The sequence below is a fragment of the Galeopterus variegatus genome, unplaced genomic scaffold (assembly GCF_000696425.1).
Source record: "Galeopterus variegatus unplaced genomic scaffold, G_variegatus-3.0.2 Scaffold3271, whole genome shotgun sequence".
NCBI lineage: Eukaryota > Metazoa > Chordata > Mammalia > Dermoptera > Cynocephalidae > Galeopterus > Galeopterus variegatus.
This window is the reverse complement of record NW_007729382.1, coordinates 59793-84617: the sequence shown is the minus strand read 5'-3', so window position 1 is coordinate 84617 and position 24825 is coordinate 59793. Positions and strand designations below refer to the sequence as shown.

The 24825-nt window shown below is 38.3% G+C and overlaps 1 protein-coding gene across 1 annotated transcript in view; it reads right to left on the bottom strand.

The window, feature by feature from the left end:
* The window catches only part of PSD3 (pleckstrin and Sec7 domain containing 3), a gene marked incomplete at its 3' end in the record, with an annotated part of 162442 nt that extends 143322 nt beyond the window's left edge, over positions 1 to 19120 (bottom strand). Inside the window, exons 1-2 of the mRNA XM_008584470.1 lie at positions 19043 to 19120; positions 16045 to 16153 (exon numbers count right to left, since the gene is read on the bottom strand). Coding sequence (XP_008582692.1) covers positions 16045 to 16153; positions 19043 to 19120 — 187 coding nt within the window. The remainder of the gene's footprint in view (positions 1 to 16044; positions 16154 to 19042) is intronic.
* Positions 19121 to 24825: the final 5705 nt, after the last annotated feature.

Here is a 24825-nt window from a genome sequence, read left to right as displayed (position 1 = left end):
TGCCCCCTTGCCCTTTTGATTCTCCTCTTCCTCCTTCCTGCTTTCAGGAATTTGGCTAGAGCTCAAACAACCACATCAGAAGATAAGAAATTCTCAAAGGATGATATAGCCCAACTAGCCCAAAGTAGCCAGGACCATCCAACACTGCGGAACCAACAACGCAAGTTCTGAATCATCTATCTGGAGTTCTTTCATAGAAGAGAAGAGTAAATTTCTATTTTGTTTAAGCCATTGGCATGTGTGGGTATGTGTACCTTCCTAACAAGGTACACTGCCTTCCAACCTCACCTCTCCATGACTGCAATCCATCTCTACAATGTTTCCAGACTGACTCCCTAAACTCCAAATGTGAAGAATCAATCCACAATTAAAGAAAAAAAAAAAAGCCAATATAAAACACACACTTCTAGCATGCCTTGGCATGGCATATAAGACCATTTGTAACCTGGCTCCTGCCTGCCCTGAATCCTCTCTCTCATTACTCCCCTCTGTTGAACACTAGCTGCTCTGAACAAGCCACGGTTTGCACAGCACCACAGCTTTATATATGTTTCTGCCATTGTCAAAACATCTTTCTTCCCAGCAGCCACTCCAACTTATCCTCAAAACTTCTGCTCAGACAGTCACCTCTTCCAGGAAGCCTTCCTCCAGTCTGAGATGTGCCTTCAATCCTTCAATAACCTCCCCCAAACCCCTATTCTTACTTCCACTGAAGCAGGTGTCAGACTGTGTTGGAATCATCATATAACTTGTCTGTTTCTTCAACCAGACTTCATAGTCAGACTTTGTACTTCCATCTCTCTATCTCCAGCCTAGCAGCTACAGGCGGTCAGTGCAGGCTGAAAAAGTAAATACCCTCAGGAGTGCCTTCACTTGTCTTAAAGAAGTTTTTGGCATTGGATACCTGACATAAATGAAAACCCAGGCCTCTTGACTTTTTGCCCAGGCCTGTCTCTAGCTCATTATCATTTCCCCAATTTCTGTGTTCCGATAATATCCATCTAGGGAATGCTAATAATGTTAATAACATGTGCGTTTCCAGCCATGCCACATAGCATGCGGTTCCACTAACCTGTCCCACTCCTTCCATCATCAAAGTCTCCCACCCTCCCCCTGCCGCAGGCTCCTGCTCTCAGGAAGGCTTTTTACCTCAGCCCCGCCCCTTTGTCCATTCCCACCATTTCTCTTTCAGAGTCCAATGCCAGTTCAGACCTGGGGAGGACTCTCTACTCTCCCCAAACTTTTAATAATCCTCTAAAATGTGGCTGAAGATTACCCTGAAACTCACCAGTCTCTACAATTTCCTAAATTCTCCTTTCTAAAAGTAGAGGTTTTGCCTCAAATTTTTTAGCACTTGCCCTTTTCTTCATGATTTTCAAAGAATACCTAGAGCATATCTATAATTTATCTGTAAATGTGCTCAGCTTGTTTGGACATAATCCTTTAGAGTTTAAATTCATGGAAAAGGAGCCAGGTGATCTCTTCTTGGGCTTAAGGCTTCTTCTAACAGTGTTTGTTCTACTGTTTTGAATAAGGCAATTGCACTCCTTGGTAGAGAAAACCCAACCAAGCAGGAGTTTCACATCCCTGCTTTATCTTAGAAATGTCCTAATATTACCTCACATGTCCTTAGAAAAGAGTGTAACCTCTCCTTTCTTTTTCAGACACCACATGAGTTCTGCACTAACCTTTCAGAGCAGGGCTGCTCAAAGTGTCATTTAAAAACTACCTGGATCTGAATCACCTGAGGAGCTTATTAAAGAACTAGATTTCTGGGTCATGCTCCAGATTCAGGATTACTGGAATGGGGTTCAAGGATGTGAACTTCTAACAAGAATCCACGGTGTCAATAGATCTTCTGCTTGCAAGGTAAGGCAGGGCAGGACCGGGGTAGCCGGAATCTGGAGAAACTGTGGTCTGCAGCCTGAAGCAGCTGCCTTCATTCATCCCTGTGTGCAATACAAACAATACCGTTTTCTAAGTGTGCCATGGAATAAAAAAGGTTGAGAGTTCCTAGAATTTCCTAGAATACTACTAAATTAATATTTCTAGGGGAGGGTCACAATGATCATTTTTAAAACTTCCACAGGCCTAACTGATGTGCACTCCTGGTTAAGAACCATCGCTTTAAAATAGCAATTCTCAACTCTTTAAGAGCAAAAATACCTTTTAAAAACAAATATTTTGCAGTGCCCCCTCTATTATCTTGAAATGAAATTCATTAATAACTGCCTAGATATAAAATTCAAAACAATCAATAAAATACCCTAAATGTAATGCAAAGGAGAAATAAAATTATCTTCATTATATAAATGCTCAGAACAGTCAGTCAGACAGTTGCTTCAAGGCAGAATGACCCTGAAAACAAGGCTTGAGTGTAGACTGACACAGGAGTGTTGACTTGGTGACTCAACAGTGTGAGCACTGCCTTCTGGGATGTGCTATTTTGAAAAAGCGAACAATTTTCAGTAAATTTCCAAACAAAACAAAGATTTACATGGTAATTACAGTCCTAGAAAACTCACTGATATTTAAAACCATGCAAAAAAACCCGTTTTGTTTATATATTCTGAGCCCAGATAATTAGAAACATTTTCCCCTACATGAAAATGCGGAACAATTCTTCCTTATGCAGTACTATCCCACATACCACAAGATGTCAAGCATCCCTGGCCCCTACCCATTAAAGGCCAGTACCCATTCACCTACCCCTACCCCCATCATTGTGACAATTAAAAACATCCCCACAAATTTCTAAACCCACTGCTTTAAGACAACCATTCGACCTCCCTAAACAATAATAATAGAGGTACCTATATCAGGCTGCATTATTTCCCCTCATGCCACTATTTTACATTATAGTGACTCCAGAATCTCTGCATGATTTCACCCATATTTCCAATAATGTTTTCAAAAGCAAATATTGACATGAATTCTACCGTAACAGAAATTGCTAGTGAAATTCTATATGAATGGACAACTATCACAGATATGAGAAACTTTCTCCCTAAATTTTTGAAAAACTACTGCAAACTACTATTTATAAAATCAAGTCATCTTTTGCTATTGACATTATATTTTAATTTCAGAGATGTCCTCTCACTTATCTGATTGATATTCAATTGGCAGTGGTTCCTAAGCACTTCAGGTTTGAGTGCCAGTAAAATAATCAAATTATAGTTTAAATGTATTAAAAGATTCCACAATGCATCTTTTTAGTATTAAAATGATTTATAAATAGCTCAAGTAATTACCTTTTAAAATACAGTAGTTCACAAGCCTGTATGTGCACCATAATCATGACTTAGAGAGCTGCTTGAAAATTCAGAGATGCCTGGGTCCCTTACCATGGACTCTAATTGCATAGGCCTGGGGTAGGTAGGACAAAAGAATTTTATTCTTCTTAAAAATGTCTCTAGGTAGTTCTCATGCTGGCAGTGACAGATCCAGTTTTGTGTCCTGAAACCTACACAACTGGGGGGGAGGGTGCTTTCTTTAAGAGAAAAAGAAAAAACTGATGGGTCCCTCAGAGCCTTTGAAAAGTGTCACATTGGCTTCCATGGTAAATCCATTTCTGGATGCTCCTTGGGGTTGCAAAGTGTGACATGAGAATCACAACTGGCAAACATGAGCAAAAGTGTAACATCAGATACCATGTATGGCTTTAAAGCAGAGGTCATAAGCCCAATGCCTGCATGCTTCAGGAGGTGACATAAATGTAAAGCAGCCAAGGTAGCAGACAATGCAGGAGGCGGTGGGGACTGAGCACTTGTGCTCTAAAGGCACCAGCTGCTATTTAGCGCCAATAATGCACAGTGTTGCACAGTCTCAAAATTTTCAACAGAAGCTTGAAATCTGGATTTTTGTATGAAATCTTCCAATTTTTAAAAGTTATCTCAGCTTTTAATATAACACATTGGCTAAACCAAAAAACAACATGAAAGATGCCAGTATGTTACCTCTGGTTTACAAAACAGAAGAGAAAAGATACCTCCTACTTAAAAATAAAAGGAAAGTTAAGATTAGATAGTTTATTCAAGGAACAATAAAAGCACACTTTGTGAAGCAGTTCATACACCTGAGAACAAAAAATTTTTATTCAGGGGTTCTGCAATATCTCAAGGACCCAAGGACTCTAAAACATCCTAACAGCACCCAAAGCATTCTATAAGACATTAAAAGACTAGCTCTCTAATGTAAAATACTCAATCAGGAAAATCTTTTTAAATAGTGGTGAATGAGCACATGAAAAAAATTTGACCTCAATTACATTTGATGCAGCAAGTTTCTGGAGATAAAAGCTCTCAATTCTAATTGAGATGTGATATTCCAGTGCTGTTCTAAAGTTGATCTGATCTCATTCCCAGAAAGGCCAAATCCTGCTCCTCAGCCTTTCAATAGCTCCTTTAAAAAAAAAAAATACAGTAATGAACACCAGTCTGAAAATAATGTATCTCCCAGGCAAAATTAAAATAGTGTACTGAGTAGACAGTAGGAATCAACTTTTCAATATGTCCTCGAAACTGATTTTTGCAACAACGCTTAACTATCTCAGTATAGAAAACACCAAGCAGTTCCAATGAGGTAGTTGAGGCTACCAGTATACAGCTCATTCTGCAGACATGTAGGCCAATGTTGGATAAGAGGGAGCCACTAATTTATTATACCAAAAGCCCGCCAAAAAGAAAGTTTTACGATCTCTTCCTGGCCCACTTTGCCAAGCCAAAACAGACCACAAAAAACTACTGCCTATCAAGCAGGGTCTGTGGTATAGCTAAGATAATGAAGACCATCTGGTCAATTTAATAAGGGCCAAGGAATGGTGTAGAAGTCTAATATATACTCATATATTATACTGTAAAATCATTTTTCTGCTTTCCATAATGGATGGGGAGGAGGCTGGGGAGTGGAAAGGAGGGAGCAAACTAAATAAAATGTGCCAAAAATAGACGATTTACTAAAGGACTAGCCATAAAATGATAAACCAACTTGTATCCGTGGTGGAGACAAGAAAATAACTCAACAGAAGACCTTAGAATTAGTGGATTTGTTGTTTGTTCCTTTGTATATTTGTAGTTTTCTATGCCAACCCACATTTTTCCCAAAGCAATGCCTTCTAACTTTCCTGGGTCCTGCAGACAGATGCAAAGTTAGAACAAGAGCATGAGCAGGGTTAAGCTGCAATGCTATTTTTTTTTTTATCTTGCTCTCCAGGAACTCTGTATACGGAGAGGTGTCCACCCAAATCAGTAAGATCCTCTACATTTACCCAATACATTCCATCATCAAGAATTATTCAGTTTCTTCCATAACTCAAAATGGATCATAGACCTAAATAAATGTCAGAGTTAGAACTATAAAACTTAAAAGAAAATAGAGTAAACCTTCTTGACCTTGGGTTAGGAAGTGATTTCTTAAATACAACACCAAAAGCACAAGCAACAAAGTAAGAAATAGATAAGCTGGAATTCATTAAAACTAAAAACTTTTATGCTACAAATGATACTATCAAGAAAGTAAAAATACAGTCCACAACAATAGGGGAAATTATTTGCAAATCATATATCAATAAGGGATTTGTATACAGAACATAATAAGAGCTCTTACAACTCAATCATAAAAAGACAAACCAATTAAAAACAGGCAAAATATCTGAATAAACATTTCTACAAAGGCAATATACAGTAAGCCAATAAGCATATTAAAACGATGCTCAACATCTTTAAGCATTAAAGAAATGCAAAACAAAAACCACACTGAGATACTACTTTATATCCACGGGGATGATCATAATAAAAAAGACAGACAATAGCACGTGTTGGCAAGAATGTGGAGAAACTGGAACCCTCACACACAGCTGGTAGGAATGTAAAATGGTGCAGCTGCTATGGAAAACAATTTAGAAGTTTGTGAAAAGGTTCAGTATACAGAATCACCATGTGACTCAACAATTCCACTTCTAGGTGAAATTGTATACCCAAGAGAAATGAAAACATACGTCCACACAAAACTTGTACATAAATGTTCATAACAGCATTATTCACAATAGCCAAAAAATGAAAACAACCCAAATGTCCATCAAATGGTGAACAGATAAATAAAATGTGGCCTATCCATATAATGGAATATTATTCTGCACTGTTACTCCACAAAAAAACCAACAACAAAACAAAACACCGCAGTGTTACAGGCTATAGCATGGATGAAAACATTATACTAAGTGAAAAAAAGCCAGTCACAAAAGACTACACAGTACATGATTCCATTTATATAACATAAAGTATCCAGAATAAGCCAATCTATAGAAACGAAAAGTAAATTAGTGGTTGCCTGAGGTGACTACTAGCAGATACAGTCTTTTCTTTTTGGCGTGATGAAAATGTTCTAAAGTTGACTGTGGTGATGGATACACAATTCTGTGAACATACTAAAATCCACTGAATTTTATACTTTAAATGGGTGAATTGCATGGTCTATAAATTATATCTCGGTAAACTACTAAAGAAAAGAATTATTCAGGCTCTGGGTCACTATGGCAGAGAGGGACACAAACTTGCTTCCTCTTCTTCTCTAAGCCCTATTAAAATGACAACAACAAATTTCAAAAGAACAGAAATTCATGACAGTGCTGAGAAAAAGAGGGGTATAACTAACAACAGAATAAAGCAGAACAGAAATTCATGACAGTGCTGAGAAAAAGAGGGGTATAACTAACAACAGAATAAAGCAGAAGCCACAACCCAGAACAAACCCAGAAGGCCATAGTAATCCTAGCGGTAGAACCACTGAAAATTCAGCTAAAAACCCAGAGTTGGCAGATATCCATAAATGGAATGGGAAGCAGAACAGATGTCACCATGATCAAGAGAAAAATTATCTACAGAATAGCTTCCTGTGTTGGCCCCTCCCACCCTGCTCTCCTACCCAGAGGCTTGCTGGCATCGAGGCACTTAGCATGGATACAATCGGCAGCCCACCCACCTACTACTGTGCCAGTCCACACACCCCACCTCACAGAGATTCATCCCAGCCCTCCTCTCTGTAAAGGGAACCCACACGAACTGAGAAACTCAATCTATATTCAGGAACTCAGTCTCTCATTCATGCATATAAATGAAAAAACAAGCTCCAACAGACACTTGAGGAAAACTAGTAGCATCCATGATAAGTTCCAAAATTTAATGAAACAGAACTGACGCTGGATGAAGCAAAAATTCAGAAAACACAAAGTAATCTTAGGAAAAAAAGTCTAATTGAGAGCTGAATTCCTCAATTTTTATATTAGAGAATTAACAGATATAATAGATACTTTTGTTAAGTAGATAGTTAAGAAATACAGATGTAGGCATATTATCTATAAGACAACTACCAGAAAAGCTTTAAAGAAAAAAAAAAAGATGTAGAAAGAAAATGACAGAGGAAAGAAAAAAGCAACAGTCAAAAGACACTGCCACTGGGAAGTAGAATGGGGTAGAAAGTAGCCTGGAGTCTTTGCCTAGGGCTCATGTGCATGTGCAGAGATAAAAATTTGTCAACCGTGGATCCCTAAGAGAACGGATGAAGAGTGTGGTAAAAAGTGATGCTCCCTGTTGCTTTTGACCTTGTATGCTTCCATAAAGGTGGTATTTTTTAGGTTATAGGCACATATTATTTTGGTAACTAAAACTTAAAATTCATTATTATTTTTTACTTTTAAAATTCACCTTATCTTATTTTTGAATTTTCATATGAGGAATGCTCAACTGGTAAGTACATGCAAATATTCCAAAATTTAAAAAAATCTGTAGTTTGAAACCCTTCTGGTCCCAAGCATTTTGGATGGGGGATAGTCCACCTGTAATAATTACTCAGTGCTGAAGAAGATGTGGGAGATAAGCACCCACACACTGCAAAGGAGAATGCACGCTGGAACGATTTTTGTTAAGCAACCTGATCTATCCCCAAGACCTAGAACAACGCCTGGCACAGAGGAAGCACTCATATACTTACTGAATACAGAGAAATGTGTGTGCGCTTTGGGGTGTAGAATAAACAAACAAAAAAGATCAGAAGCAAACTCTACGGAAATGAGAATTTTTCACTTTTCTACAGATAACACTTAATAAGCAGGAAAAAACAACAACAAAAAAGTGATCAAGAAAGAGTTCATCAGTCCTGACTTTAAATACCAAATATAAACCCAATAAAGTGTGCATTTCATCCATCTATTGGCTTTTTTAAAATTTCACTATCTATACTTTTCATTTGCTACAAGTTATATTGGTTCTTTCACAAATATGCATGTTCCTTCTTCATACTCTGATGTTATATCATAATGGTTTCTTTTCACTCTTTTTATGTGTTAAATCTATTTTATAGTTTCAAAATATTCTATTATTTCTAGTTCTTTGGGTCGTGATTTCTCATGCTATGTATGATGAACCTCCTTCCCATGGAATTTCCTTCCTTTCAGCGCCTTACATTTTATTGTGAGCTCATAGTTTTTAGGGATTATTTATTTAATAATATGGGAGTCTTACCTGTCCTGAGCTATGAAAGTGTCCCTCAGGGTGGTTTTGCATTTACTTCAGCAGTAACTTGTGGGGTTTCATCAGCCCAATACCATCGTGTGTCCATTTCTAGCCATTGTGTGAGGAGGACACTTTGAGCTCTACCCATTGTGTGCCGCAGGTGTGAGTTTCAATTCCACATGAGTGACTTTTTTCCCCACTAAGAGATCTGAAAAGCCAGTAAGTATATCAAGCCCCAGCCTCTCCTCCTCCCTGTCACCACCCCGCCCCCATCCCCACCAGCCTCTAAGAGAATATACAGTCTTTCTAGTTCCTATTTTCATGGATGGCCCCCAGTTTTGCACAAAGACTCCATTCCAGCTTCCAGTGTTGTGAGGCTGGAGGCCACATGGACTGTTCTTAGGGCCTACTCCTGCTTCCTTTTTGTTGGCACCTGAGATTTTCTTTCCTTTCTTCTAAGCTCATCTATATTTAAGGTTTGTTGGGATTTTTCCTCCTGTTCTTCACCAACTCAATCTGCCATGTTGCAAAAAGTTTCTGAAGACATTCAACATTCGCATTTTAGAGTGAATTACATTATCAGGAACTACCTTATTAAAAAAACTTTTTTAATCAGTTAGACCATTAACTAAAATCTCTAACCCTAAAAGAATTACAAATTTGGGCATAATTATCAGGAACAGTAAATTTTTAAAACAGTAGGGACAAGGTGGTAGACCTTGTCATCAAAAAATATCATTTCACAGGACTTAGAAAACAGAGAAAAGACAGCTTTATATTTTTATCACCAATATGGTAGAAAACTATGTTTCTAAAATTACATCATTTGTGAATATATTTATACATTATTACTTTTTAAATTATGTAAATGACCTTAAAGGACTTCTAAAACATTAGCCTTGGACTGATACCGTCTTAAGAATGTACAATTGTACATATCCTTTGTATTCTTTGGTTCCACAATTTGGATTTAAATTTTCATTTATGTTTTTCGTATGACATTAACATTATAATCTTCACCCAAACAAACTTTTAACAATGACAATCTGAAAAAAGCAATGAAGAAATCAAAACATGATTCTGGGCCAAAACTTGTGGAGCATGTGCTTTAACTTTGTTTCTTTCCTTTCAAACACTTTGTTTTGTTGTTGTTGCCAAGGTCAGATCTCAAAGGTCTTGTCATTTAAAAGAAAAGACTTCAGTGTACACTGTATACTAAATCAAGACCAATTAGCATTTAAAAAGGAACTGTAAGTTTTGAAATGCACCATGGGAAGTCTATCACTTGTGTTATTCATTTCATTTCAGTCATCACTTTTTTAAAGAAGCATCAACTCAGACCCCTAATCTGCTTGATTTCCCAGACAGTGAAACATAAGGGCAGGCTACGAATATTCATGTGCAAGTATTTGCATGAGCTCATGCTTTCATTTCTCTTGGGTAAATATGGAGGAATGGAATGGCTGGGTGGTATGGAAAGTATATGTTTAAGTTTTTAACTTTCTCAAAACATCGAACCATTTACATTTCTACCACCGGTGTGTAAGAGTTCCACTATTTCCACATTCTTGCCAGTGACACTATGATCAATCTTTCATTTAGCCATTCTAGTAGATGTGTAGTAGTGTCTCACTGTGACTTTAATTTCCATTTCCTTAAATGACTAATAATGCTGAGCGTCTTTTCATGTGTTTACCTGTCATCCACATATCTTTGGTGAAGTGTCTGTTCAAATCTCTTGCCCATTTTTTTATTGGGTTGTTTGCCTTATTGTTAAGATGTAAGCGTTCTCTATATATTCTAGATACAAGTCCCTTGTTGGATATCCAACACAAAATATCAAGTCAAACTGTTGAGAAACCCTGATCTAGTTAATTTTGCTGAAAAGAACCACATAATACTACAAGAAGTCATATTATCTACACATGATTCACTCTCCCTTTAAAAATAAAAAAGTAATTTAAAAAAAAACATGAAATGCTTTTTAAAAATCATATTCTTCAGAATCCATTCATATCTAAGTCCAGTGAGTACCTCACCTATTCATTCTGATGACCATTAATCATCACAAAAAGAAAACCTGCTTATATGGTACAATGTAGAATTAGCTCCATCTAAAAAGAACACTTTTATAATAAAGTTTTAGTATTTCTGCTCTCTGAAAAACTAGCCAGAAGCTTCCAAGTGGCTAAGTTCTCACTACACAATCACTATGGAACCTTAAAATTACAACACATTTCCTATGGCTGCCCCTCCCATCTCTTGCCTTTTAATGATGGGCCGTGAACAGTTAAGGTGAAGGCAGCAGAGAGGCAATGTAAAAAGAGTTCTCTTTCTTCTTCCTTCAGTAATCAGGTAACTTACTCAACAGAAGAGCACCTGTAGGTCTCCCTCAGAGCCTATTTATTCTGATTTCAGATGCCATTCTAACAACACAACCATTTACAGCAAGTATCTCAAGGAGATGGGATCAGATGACTTTTAAGTCTTTCCAATCTGAGAGAGTATTTTTCTACAGGGGCAGGCAGAATAAAATATCAAACACATGATTCAGAACCAAGAAACCTAGATGATGGAGCCAAGCCTTTGGGCAACTTAATTTATTTTCTTAAGTCCCCAGTTTCCTCAACCACAAAAGTGCATGGTGCCTTCTGATATTTCTTCCAACACAAATATTCTGCTAGATTGTTTATATAAGCTGGTTTCCTAACAGCTAATTACCGATTGGGTACCACGTGCCAAGCACTGAGCTATGTACGTTCAATCTCATTTGATTTCCACTACAACTCTACGAAGAGGTTACTACCATTTTCCCTATTTAACAGATCAAGAAACTGAGGAAATTAAGTAACTTGTCCACAGGCACCCATCACAGGCTGGGGACCCTCTCTGCTGTTGCGAGTCACTTTGCATTCAGTGAACTGGAAGGAACAGGAGGCTGCTTTACGCCAGCCCACAGACAGCAGTGAGCAGTAATTACTGACAGCCTACAAGTTTCAAAAACACATACTAACTCTAAAAGGCCCATTTATGAAGTTCTAAAAATCTTCAAACAACTCAGTAACCCCTGAGGGCACCAACCTTACCTCACTGCCTCAAATAACTTCCAATTACTGGCATGCCGTATGGAATAAGAGGACTGCATTAAAGCCTAGGTCTCTTCTCTCAGGCTACAAGGGAGACTGGATGTTTAACCTGAAGCTAAAGCATCAAAACTGTGTGCCCTTGGGTATGTCCTCTAATATCTCTGAAGCTCTCACTGTTTTCCTCACCTACTTATCTCAAAAAGTTTACAAATCAAGAGAGAATGTAGGAGTGAGATTTTGTAAACTGCCAAGAGTTAACGTAAAAGGTGAACCCCCACTCCCGTCTTAGTATCCCCTAGGCCCTTTTACTTTTCACACACTTCCACAGGTTACTTGCACTCTCTACAAGTTGAGCAACAGAGTCTTATTCTTCTTCAAAGACTTCCTCAAACATTTCTTCCTTCTGAATTTTGACCAAAGGAAAGAGAAAGAGAGAACAAACCAGCCAAACTTGGTCATTTCATGCTGCCCTAGGAATTCTTCAAAGAACAAACCTCCTGCTAAAGTATATTCCATCTGACTACTTAGAAAAGCCACACCAATCACCTAAGCACAGCAATGCAGAGAGGAATGGCATGATGAGTGGGACATCTGGAGGACACTGTCACCCAACCACTAGTGAACACAGGCCTGGTTAACCCCAGATTAGTCACCTACCACTTGTGATTTGCTCTCTCCTCATTGAAGTTACAGCACAACTGATGTCACATATATCTCTTTAACCCAGGGCCTCTTAACAATTACCAACTACTGCTCTTGCCCTTGAAAAGCTCCTGAAAGCTGGGACAGCTCCCAGAAAGTAACGAGGAACAGAGAAGCCAGACAGAGCACAGTCACCTCTTTCCTTTCACTATATTGGTGAACAGAGCATGAGAATCCAGATCTTAATTCCCAGCCAAGGGAATCTTCCAACTCATCACATGTTCTCCCATACCCCAGCCAATACCCTAAACTCTTGTCACTGATTCAAAAGCCCTATACTGAGCAACAGCTTGCAAGTAATTCTGAATTGTTTTCCCTAGTACATCCTACCTGCAACCCAAGTTAAATCCCTGCTCAGCGGCAAAGCCTAAGCCTTTTCTCCCTACACTAGCAACACTTTCCTTTGATCTCACTGGGGATCAAAAACCATCTGACCTCACCTGACCTGGTTATACCATTAGTAGGCTACTATACCTAGGTGCTGCTATCTGAGGATTTCTGGGGATGCATTCAAAAGTCACTTTCAGCATTCTAATTTCTTCAACAGACTATTTGGGGAGCACTTAGACAGTTTAAGTCACTGTCAAGAGAGAATATGGTAGCTGCAGGAACAGGCTAACGCTTAACACAAAAACGATAAACGGTCTGATGACAGCTTCTGGTACTCATTAACCCACTTAAAATAAAGTCTATAATGGAGGAGGTATGTCTATCAATCAAATTGAAACAGAAACACTGTCCTGTTGTCTCTGCTATCTTTCCCTATGGTCTTCTGAGTTTGGGCAATGTTTTGATAACAGATGAATGTTCTATGTAAAGGAACTTCAAGAACATTTTTGACATGATAAAAACATGTATCACTTCTTCGTGAAGATAGAAAGAGTACCCTCCAAAAGTCAATATAAAGTCAACATAAACTTGCATCTTAACACCCCTCCTGCAATAACCAAGAGCTTTTGCTGCTCCTACAATTTCCAGATCAATCCCTCTTGATCTACCTACCTAAAAGAGTACTTCAGTCACTTCCTCTCTACCTCCCCAGATAAAATTCAAAGTCTTTACCCTGCCTCAGAAGGCCCTACGTGATATGACCCTCTTTCTAAATGGTAATCTTTCTGAACTTGTCTCTTACTGATAACGCTTTAAAACCAACCAGGCTAGTTTCCTTCCAGTTCTTCAAATAATTTGTATTTTCTGCCATTACACCCTTGCTCATGCCATTCCCTCAATTTGAAATGCCTTCCCCCCAAACTCTATTAAACAGAATTCTAGTCATCCTTTAAGACCAAGTTCAACTTCCACCTCTTCCGTGAAGTCATCACCAGCCCAGCTAAAATTCCCTCTCTCTAGTCATTATTAGACATGTTGTTTCTCTCTGAACAAAGAATAAGCAACTAACAGACAAGAGCCATGTCTTCGCCCTCATAGTGCCCAACTCAAGTCACTAGCACCAAATAAGCGCTTATTAAATATGTTTGTTTAATAAATGCACGCATACTTTCACACCTGCAGAATAATATCTTACCACAAACAAATACCACCTACCATTTTTACTGAGGCAAATAAGGAACAGAAGATTTAAAATGTCATTTTGGTTTGCTTCAGGTAAGATATATCTGAGTTGGGAATACAGGGAAAACCACTCAAAACCCATGAGTAAGGAAGAACCAAAGTCACCCACCAGTAAGGCAGAGGATTTATATTATCTCTACAGTCTATAGTCATACCACCCTGAATATGCCCGATCTCATCTGATATTATCTCAACATAGCTATGTAAAAATTGTGTTTTATCAAAGTCAAAAGAAGTTTAATCAGCACAAAATCACAATGGGGCATTCCAAGTTAAGGCTATGCCAAAGAGAATTAAACAGTCCTACGACAGCTATAATCAGTAGTACACCCCCCGCCCTGAGAAAGAGTGAATAGAAGATTAGGTGCCGCAAACCTCAAGCCCAGAACAGTTGGGTTTTTATGCTACATGATAAACAGCATAAATGGCTGTACTACATAAGTAATAAGATGTTTTATGAAATATATCCCCCTCTAAGTTGGGATGCTGTGATAAAAGCCAAATGAATCTGTAAAAAAATTTAGCTGTTTTATACTACATTTAAGAGTCTTCAACTATTAAAATATCTAATAAATATTCATTTTTAAGTTAAAAGGAATTATTAAATGGCTGTGTGTACATTGCCTTCTTGGTATCCCCAAATATTATGGGGTTAGTGTATAGTCCCACCTAACACAGAAATCAAACATGTATAGTTATTATTTGGCTTTTTCAACTGAGCAAAAGCTATATTAGGTCAGATTCCTTATCCTCCCAAAACAGAAATCAGTGTCAGATAATGACAGAGTGGAGAAAAGTCAGGATTGTATTTCTAAATGTCAGCCTCAAATGTCAGGGATATGATGATGATGATGATGACAATGATGGCGGCAAAAAATAATAGCAGCAAACACTTTAATAGCATTCGTTACGTACTAAGCATGACTCAGATCTTTACATATGTCAATTTATTTAATCCTCAAAAGAATTCTGAGACATGAATCAATATCATCTCTTTTACAGATGAGAAAACTGAGGTGCAAATAGGTTGGAGAATTTATGCAAGGAAGGTCACACAGCTCATAAGTTACAAGGCCAGGATTCAAACTCAGGAAGTCTAGCTCCAGAGCCCAGGCTCTTACCCACCTGCAAAAGCCCTTTCCTGTCTAACTCCCAAGATATGCTAATATCCTCTTCATCATCAGTCTTCCACAGACACAGCTAAATGTTTTAAAACTCTATAAAGTTACTTGTATTTTTATCCTGTATCTCCTTCTAGGAAACTACCTTCAAAAATGTACTGACAACAGGTTGACAGCATGAGCTTTGCAGGCAAGTAGACCTGGGTTGAAGTTCCGCTTGTATTTTTATCCTGTATCTCCTTCTAGGAAACTACCTTCAAAAATGTACTGACAACAGGCTGACAGCATGAGCTTTGCAGGCAAGTAGACCTGGGTTGAAGTTCCAGCCTTGCTGTGTGAGGGACTGTGACCTTGAGGAGATTACTTCAGACTCATCTGGAAAATGGGGATAACAATGCCAATTTGCAGGGTTATTGTTAGGATTAAACGAGATGCTGCATGCAAAGTACCTAGTATAGCAGCTGGCACATAGTAATTAATCAAGTAAGCTAGTTAATATTACCGCTGTTATTAGTACTAGTAATAGTTCTTCTATTTGTTCTAAAACGAACTTGCCTCAAATTGAAGGGTGTTGCTTCTAATTTCAGAATACTAGAATTTGATAACTAGATTAGACCAATGCTTTTTTAAACAAGAACTATGATAATCCCCAAGGTAAGACTACAGTGTCTGAAAATCATTGCAGAAATGTTTCCTAATAATATATATCGGTAGATAAAAACAAGCACAAGAAATGAAGTAGTTAATATATGCAACGATAGCAAATGTGGAAAATAAAAAACCTTCTGAGAATTAATTAATTACTGAAATTTCAAATATCAGAAGCTGAGAAATCTTCAAACCAAGAACATGACTTGAAATTACCAAGAACAGGCTATAACTACATCCAGTATTTCTGAACTCTTACAACTTCAGAAGATTGTTTTGATGAATAATTAGAGCAAACAGGTTTCACAGAGTCAAGGAAGTAATGCAGGTGGAGGAAAAATTACTCAGAAATCAGTAGTGCTTCATATTTTTTTACCTGAAGGAGGAGAATTGGGAAACACTTACTAGTATCTGGAGTTTTCTCTTCAGGTCTGCCAAATAAAAATTCATATTTGGCTTTAGCAACACTCTGGGAATGTGCTGATGCACTGTTAACCCAAACAAATGTCTCTGCCTGCAAAATTAGAACAAAACAAAGACAACATTTAAAAAAATCATAAAGCAAACTATCCAACAAAGGATTAAGCAATTATAATGCATGTACTTAATGGAATGCTATATAACAATTAAAATGAAGCATGAAAAATACAACCTGAAAAAAATCAAAATACAAAATTATCACTGCATGATCACAACTAAAGAACTATATGTACAAAGATATACACATGAACGTCTATGGAGAATAAGAAAAAAATAAAAAAGTTTGGCTTGATGGGGGCAAGATTATGGTGGATTTTTAAAAATTAAGTTTACGTTAATTTTTTTTTACAATTAGAAAACTGTATTTCATTTCAAAATGCATCATTTTCCAAGTGATTATCATTACTCATAGTCTATAACAAGAATATTTCTTTGTATGGGTTCTGTTAAAGCACATCAACAAAAAAAGTAGTCTTTCTCCAAAAGAGATCACATTTTTAAATAATCAAGAACAATGTTCAGCAAAACAGGGCACAGAATAGAACTGTCCATCCCATTTATACCGATTGTCCTAAATTTGAGCATCTGTTCCAGTGTCCCTTGTAATCCTAAAAGTCCCTTATTTGACAGAAAAACTACAAAGGTGATAGTGAAAGTGGTTCACAACCTGATTCTGAATTTCTAAGACCTCCTCCTTGGCTGCTATAGGCAATTGCAAAAAACCCTTCTCTGGCTCAGGACCAATCAAAAATAAGTAACAAGAAAGAAATTTCAAAATACAAAGAAATTTGACTGAGACCAGCCAGAGAGTCATTCTCCTGCCTCTTTACACATTAACCATAATCCAGACATTACCCACACTGGTTTCTGTCCTCTGATTGTGAGACATCTTTTCTGTCTGAGCAGCAACTTACCATTCTTTTTGGGGGAGAGAAGCATGAAGGGTTTTATCAGCAACCAAGTAACTACTTCAAAGAGGAAAATGTTATGACTTCTATTATATCCTTTGGAGCAGAAATGATCTTCAGTAATGAGAAGGCCCGATCATAACTCCATCCCCCACTGCAGACAGTGAGCAGGCCCCCCACTATTCTTCAATACCAAAGAGCTAGCTTGCACAATTTTGAGATAGCAATTTCTTAAAACAGCTCTACAATCACTTAATGTGCATAATATGTATAACTTATCTTTGTGAAAAAAGTGCACCCTCCTCTTGGTGTCATGTGCTTGATCATCACAGGTTGTTAATTATCCTTTTCCCCAACAGAGAGGAAATATTAATTTTTTGATGTGTTTAGGGAGCTTCAGGCTGGGAAAAGAGGAAGTCAGCCAACGGGCTCCCACAACAGGTGCCCTCATTTAGGTAGGGTGGTTAGGAAAGGCTCTCTGAGGAATTAGTACCTGCAGAGATGAGAAGATGGGTATGGAAGGATAGCAACACCCGACAAAGCAGAGGGAGGGCCACATGCAAGGCCTTAGAGTATGAAAGGACCAGCCTCCTCAAATATCTCAGAGGTGGCCAACATGGCCATGGAAGCACTGGCGACTGGGCAAGTTTAGTGACCAACAGGGAGAACAGCACGGCTCAGAGGTGGCAGGGGCTGAGCACATGGGCAGGCAGGTCAAAGAGAGGAAGTAGCCTTTTGATCAGGGCTTGATGGGAAGCCATGGAAGGGTTTTAGCCAACACAGGGATTCCTTCACATTTTTTAAAGATTATTCATTTATACTTTTAAAGATGATATGGTTGTTATATAGACAATAGACTGGAGTGAGACAAGAGGAAGCAGACACACCAGTAAGGAGTCCATATGGGAGTATGGAAGCTGAGAGTAGGGTGATGGAAATGGAAATAGGCAAAAAGGGGTGAATTAAAAATATACTGTAGGGAGAATCTAATAATTTTCTGAAAAACTGGATTTAAGGAATGAGGCAAAGAAAGAGATCAAGGATAATTATAATAGATAACATTTACTAACCACTTACTCCATGCCAAGCAATACGTGGAATATCTCATCTAATTCTCAGAACAATCCTGTGAGATGGGCACTACTATCATCCCTGTCTCATAGGTGGAAAAACAGAGGCAATGAGCAGGTAAGTCATTTGTCTAAGGTTATACAGCTAGTAAACTTTGGGTCCCAGATTCAAATCCAGGCAGTCGAAATCCACAACCCACAACACTGAGGATGACTCCCAAGAATCTGGCTTGAGCAACTGGATGTGTGTCCTGAAATGGGGGAGACTAGGGAAGGAACATCATCAATAGCTTGAATTTAGGCTTCCAGGTGACCTCCCAAGGCCTCACTAGAACACCAGAGAAGAACATCTTAAAGAAGGAACTCATTACTGTGGTGCTAGGAATCAAGAAAATATGCCACCTACGAAGCAAAAGTTTTAAGAAATTCCAGGCAGATTATTTTTTGGCTTACAGTTTCAATTTAAAGCTTGCAAATTTTCTCTAGAAAGTTGAGCAAAGGTTCTTAAACTCAGGTCCACGGAGGCGGGGGGGAATCCATCAAAATAACTCTGAAAGTCTGAAGCTGGGGGGAGTAGGGATGGAATTTTACATCTTTATTTTCACTTATCTTAAGCTGAAATTTAGCATTTTTGTCAAATACAAATGTAGGCAACAAACCACAGTATTAGTAACAGTAACTATAACTTTGTCACCAACAGACATTAAGGTAATTTTCACATTACATAGCAGATACTGCAGATATCTTGAAATATTTATACTCATCCCTAGTTTGAAATAACAGTAGTTACTAGACCCCCCACTAAGCTTTATCAATAAAGAAATGTATATTATACCACAAATTTAATATTTTGGTAGCTAATACAATTGATTTCTCTTGCAACTCTATGCATATTACTGTATGCATTTAAAAAGCACTATTCTGACAAGAGATCCAGATCTTTACCAGACGGTCAAAAGGGGCCATGGCACAAAAGAGGTTGAGGTCCTGCTCGAGAACATCACTCCTCAAACTGCAGCTCATGACCTGCTAGTGGCTTGTATAATCATTTAGTGGATCATGACCAGGTTTTCATATAAATAAGTTTGTACACCCATATGTATATTTAATAGAATAAAACTGAAAATACCAGAGTAGAAAGCACATAGTAAGATAAACACTGTTTTATAAAACTTCTAAGTCACATGTGTATGAATATTTGTGTGAGTGGATCATGACCAGGTTTTCATATAAATAAGTTTGTACACCCATATGTATATTTAATAGAGTAAAACTGAAAATACCAGAGTAGAAAGCACATAGTAAGATAAACACTGTTTTATAAAACTTCTAAGTCACATGTGTATGAATATTTGTATGTGTGTGTGTATATATTGGGTCATGATTAGAAGTATATTTCTCACTATGGGTCACGATCAAAACTGTTTGAAACACGTTGCTCTAGAGTGTTTCTCAAACTTTAGAATTAATTAGTGTCACCTACAATGCTTGTTAAAATGCATACTGTTGGGGTCCACCCCAGAGTTTCTGATTCAGTAGGTCTGGGATGGAACCTAAAAATTTGCATGTTTTAATAATTTTCCAGGTGATGCTGATGTTGCTGGTCCACGAACCACATTTTGCTCTAGACCAATGTTTTCCACACTTTATTGTATATATGAATCACTAGGAATCTTGTTAAAATACAGATTGAGGAGGTCTGGGATGGGGTCTGAGACTCTACATTCCTAAAAAGTTCCCAGGCGATACTTATCCTCAGACCACACTTTAAGTAGCAAGGCTTGAAGGCACTGAAGCCTGAGAGTGAAGCACTATTAAAATATACTCAGATTCTTACAGAAGAGAAACCGTTTTTAAAGGGCTGCTCTACACAGGGGTAAAATACACTAAGCAGCTCCACCCTAATAAAACACTCTATTACTTGGACAACTGTGAGGGACACTGAAATCCAACAGGTGTCCTCAGACACAGACACACAGCAGAGAGGCCTCAGAAGAAACCAAACCTGCCAACGTCTTGATCTTGAATTTCTAGTCTCCAGAACTGTGAGAAAATTAATTTCTGTGGCTTAGGCCACCCAGTCTGTGGCACTTTATTATAGCAGCCGAGCAAACTAATACATTAAGAAAGGCTGAAAATTTTGAGGGCAAAAGGGAAGTTGTCTAGAATGACAGCTAACTTAAGTTCCCTGCTGTTCCCTTTTAACAGGAAAAGAATATTTATGGTGTATCCTTGTAACAGCCCACAAAGGGGGAACGTAGGTTTGAAGATATGAAGTTAGAAAAGATGGTGAGTCATTCAATTCTAGCCAAAAGCAGCAAAGTATAATACTCTAACCCACTGGTTCTCCAGCTGTGTACATGACAGCCCTAAGATTCGGAAGGAGTTGCCTATCTGTAGAGATGGAGTAGCTGGAAAGATCAACTTGATGAGGCTGAGCAGAAAGGCCTCTTGTTCCCTCAACCCCAAACCACACTCCCTTTTCAACCACAATAGCTCCATTTCTGTTTTATGAATTCAGGTTCTATATGGGAGATGAGCGAGGGGGGTAGGTAGTCCAATGCAAAAATTTTTTTAAAAATTTGAAATATCTCTGTTATTTTGGGGTAAGATGGCAAATGAAAAAAGAAAAAAGAAAAAGAAAACCCTAAAAAAAATACACATCGATGTTTGCTTTCTTCCAAAACCATTAAAAGCCCAGTAAAGCAATTTTCCTATAAAAGCACAAACCCACAAGTAAGAAAAGAATAAGAGAAAAGGCAACATTTTTGAAACAAAAATTTTTTTAAAAATTTGAAATATCTCTGTTATTTTGGGGTAAGATGGCAAATGAAAAAAAGAAAAAAGAAAAAGAAAACCCTAAAAAAAATACACATCGATGTTTGCTTTCTTCCAAAACCACTAAAAGCACAGTAAAGCAATTTTCCTATAAAAGCACAAACCCACAAGTAAGAAAAGAATAAGAGAAAAGGCAACATTTTTGAAACGAATTGTCTAGTGATAACTGACATAGCAGACTCCTGGAAATCTGGAGAAAGCAAAGAAGAAATTCAACTTACACTACAGAATACACAAAGGCCAAGGAAACGGAGGCACCTGGTAAACTCTTAAGGTGGGGGGGGGAGTGGCTAAAATAAGTAGGATTGCTTAAAATAAATGGTTATCAAGCAGTTAGATCCCCAGATCCCTACCTCCACTTCACTGAGCAACTGCCCCTCCCCCGCTCCTCTCAGGTAAAACAATGTTTTATTAACTTGAGATATTTTTCAAAGAGCATCTCTGGCCTTGGGGACACCAAACACAATTGAAGACAAGTTTACTGTCCTGGAAACTATTTGTGTGCTAAATGTAAAGATGCTTAGATTGCTTCTCCCACCCAGCTTATGGAATACTGGCACCACGTACTTTTCACCCTGCAGCCAAGAGATCTGAAGAGTTTTCACTAAGCACGCAACCAACTCAAGAAGAAAGACCTACATAATTAAGTCAAGAATCCACTAATAAATGACCTAATCAGATCCTCCCAGAGTAAAAGCTATTCAGACCCATTAGTACATCACATTATATGCCTTAACTTTCATGACCATGATTTTTTTGAAAATTACAGGTCAGTTATTTTGTAGAATGTTCTTCAATTTGGGCTTATCTTTACGTTTCCTCATGATTACATTCAGATCATGCATCTTTGACAGGAATGTCACAGAAGTGATGTTTTTCTTCTCTTTGCATCCTATCAAGTGGCACATGATTTCAATTTGTCATATGACTTTGATCTGCCAGGTTTCTCTACTGTCAACTTAAACTTTTTCTCTTTGTAATTAATTAGTATGCTGTGAAAAGATACTTAAACACTACGTAAATATATTGTTCCTCATCAATCTTTCAACTTATAAATTTATTTATATCAATGTGGGCTGTATTTACTACTTCACTTAACGGGTTATAATCTACTGCTTTCGTTATTTATTTCAATGCTGAAATTGCCCAGTTTGAGCCAGTGGAAGACTCTTCAAGATAGCTTCTTTGTCTTTTGATTATTCTCTGAGCACTTCTTTATTTTCTGGTACAACAGTATATTCCAAGCTTCTCTTGTATTTTCCCTAGAATAAGCCATTTCTTTAAAAAAACAAAACAAAACAAAAACACCTGGTTCCTTTCAATGAAGAACATTATTTAGATCCAAGACTTGAATGTTAGGTGTGCTCATCACTACTGGGCTGTAGCTGCTTGCAGGACAGCTCAAGGGACAGAGCCAGAGAATTTTAATCAGACAGACAAACGACACAGAAACACACAAACATTTACACTTGCTGTGTGGTAGGCTGAATACAGACTCCCCACCCCAAGATGTCTACATCCTAATCTGCACAACCTATGAATATCACCTTATATGGCAAAGACTTTGAAGATGTGATTAGATTTCTTGACATGGGAGGCCTATCCTGGATTGTCCAACTGGGCCCTAAATGTAATGACATGTGTCCTTGTAAGAGGGAAGCAAAGGGAGATTTGAGACAGAAGTCCTGTGACAGAAGAATAGAAAAGCAGTCAGAGAAAAGATGTAAAGCCCTTTGCCCCCAGACAAGGAATGCAGCTCTAGAGGCTGGAAATGACAAGGAACAGATTCTTCTCTAGGGCCTCCAGAGGAACCACGGTCCTCCTAGCACCTTGATTTAAGCCCCTAAGACTCCCTGAGGGCTTCTAGCCTCCAGACCTGTAAGAGAATAAATTTCTGTTGTTTTAAGCCACCAAGTTTGTGGTACTTTGTTACAGAAACCATAGGAAACTAATACAGACACACAGAGAAACAGACATACAAATATGCACTTTTATATCTACATTTATTTCTACATCTATCTATCTAATAAAGAACTATGAGTTCAAATTCATATTTTTTCTATAAAAGTACTTCAGCTGCTTTCAAATACAATTGAGTCATTACTGAAATCCTCACAAGACTAAAATGTAAAAACTATACTATTCCTTGTTAGTGCAAGTTCATCCAAATATACTTTCCTCTTCCACTATAATTAAGACTTTTGATTACAACTAAGAAATTTCTATTGCTGAAAAACAAAATTATTCCATCAGTTTACCTGATAATAAAGAGGGACATTCAAACTCCAGCATGTGTAGCATTTTTCCCTTTAAAAATATATGTGACATATGCCTGCACATAAACAAGTAGAAAAAACACCACTGCTTGGGCAGAAGGAGATGGTCCAGCACCTATTCCCTTGACAGGCTTATTGGATAGATATTCCAAAAGCCATTAACAACATCAAGTAAAATTGGAACAAAAAACCTCTCAAGAGTAGAGAGAAGCCAAAAACAGCCAGAAGACAAATGAGGTAACTAAAGGCCAAATCGTTAATTCTCAAAGGTTAGAAACAGCATTGAAAACAAAGCAGGAAATGGGCCACAGGGCTAGGGAGAAGATAGTGGCAAAAAACTAGACTCAGCTCCTCACCCAGTCGTCATCCAGCCCTGCTGCCAGCCTGTTTTTAACTGTGTGCACATGAGACAAGAGCAGAATTCATGGCCATTTTAAAGGTCCTTGGAGGTCCATTCTCATTTTCCCACCAGCTGCTGTCTATTCACTCTGCCCATTTCCTGAAAGCACACTCCCCTGGGACACTGCTACTCCTCCAGGCCTGGAGTCAGGGCAGGCAGCCTCATGGGCATGGCAGGGGGCTCCAGAGCAGAGCTGCAAAGTCACCAAGCTGGCTTCCACGGACATGCATGTAAAGTCAGTGGGAAGGCTATGAAAGCAAGCCTTTAACAGACTCGAATGAATCTTTGATAACCTTCATCTTGGGCCCAATTTAGTTGTCTTCTGACCAAATGAGAAGATTAGATCCCCCTTCTAGGAATGCACCTGCCCTGGGCAAGGCTCTGAATTCACCACTCACTAGGGCTTTTTATGGATGGTCATAGCTGCTTTATTTTTTTGAAGTATGATGTAGAAAGCTGGGGGTTAAGAAATTAGGATGATGGGCGGGCCTGGTGGCGCACTCAGTAGAGTGCGGCGCTTGGGAGCGTGGTGGTGCTCCCACCGAGGGTTCGGATCCCATATAGAGACCGGTCTGCTCACTGGTTGAGCGCGGTGCGGGCGCAACACCAAGGGTTGCGATCCCGTTGCCGGTCGCGGTACGGGCGTGACACTGAGGGTTGCGATCTCGTTACCGGTCACGAAAAAAGACAAAAAGGAAAAAAAAAAAAAGAAATTAGGATGATAAACATTCATTTGTAATAAAGCCTCCCATAAAACAAATGTAAGACATAGGGATCACGTTTTCCACACAGCTACTTCACTAGGATACCAAGTAATTAAAGACTTGGAGAGCTTCAAAGAAGAAATTTATTAGAAAGTTAACAATCAAATATTATTACTTCACAGTATATCCTCTGCCTTTCCCACCAGTTCATAATTTGTAATGACAGATGGGTGAGGTCTTTGACAGCAAATGTATAGACCCAGTGATCCAAGTCCCCCTTTTGCCTTTCTTTTCTCCCTGCCTATTACTGGCTTTTTTTTTTTTGCCTTCCTCAAGCTCTGGACCTGTGTATTTTTGATGACGTTTAAAGTTCATAAATGGAGCAGACAATTTAAAGATGCACATTGTTTTAAAAAAAATCAAACACTGTTAAGCCTTTGAACACATTTCTTTTCTTGCTCCAGACTCCAGGTTCTTTTTTTTTTTTTTTTTTTTTTTTTTTTTTTTTTT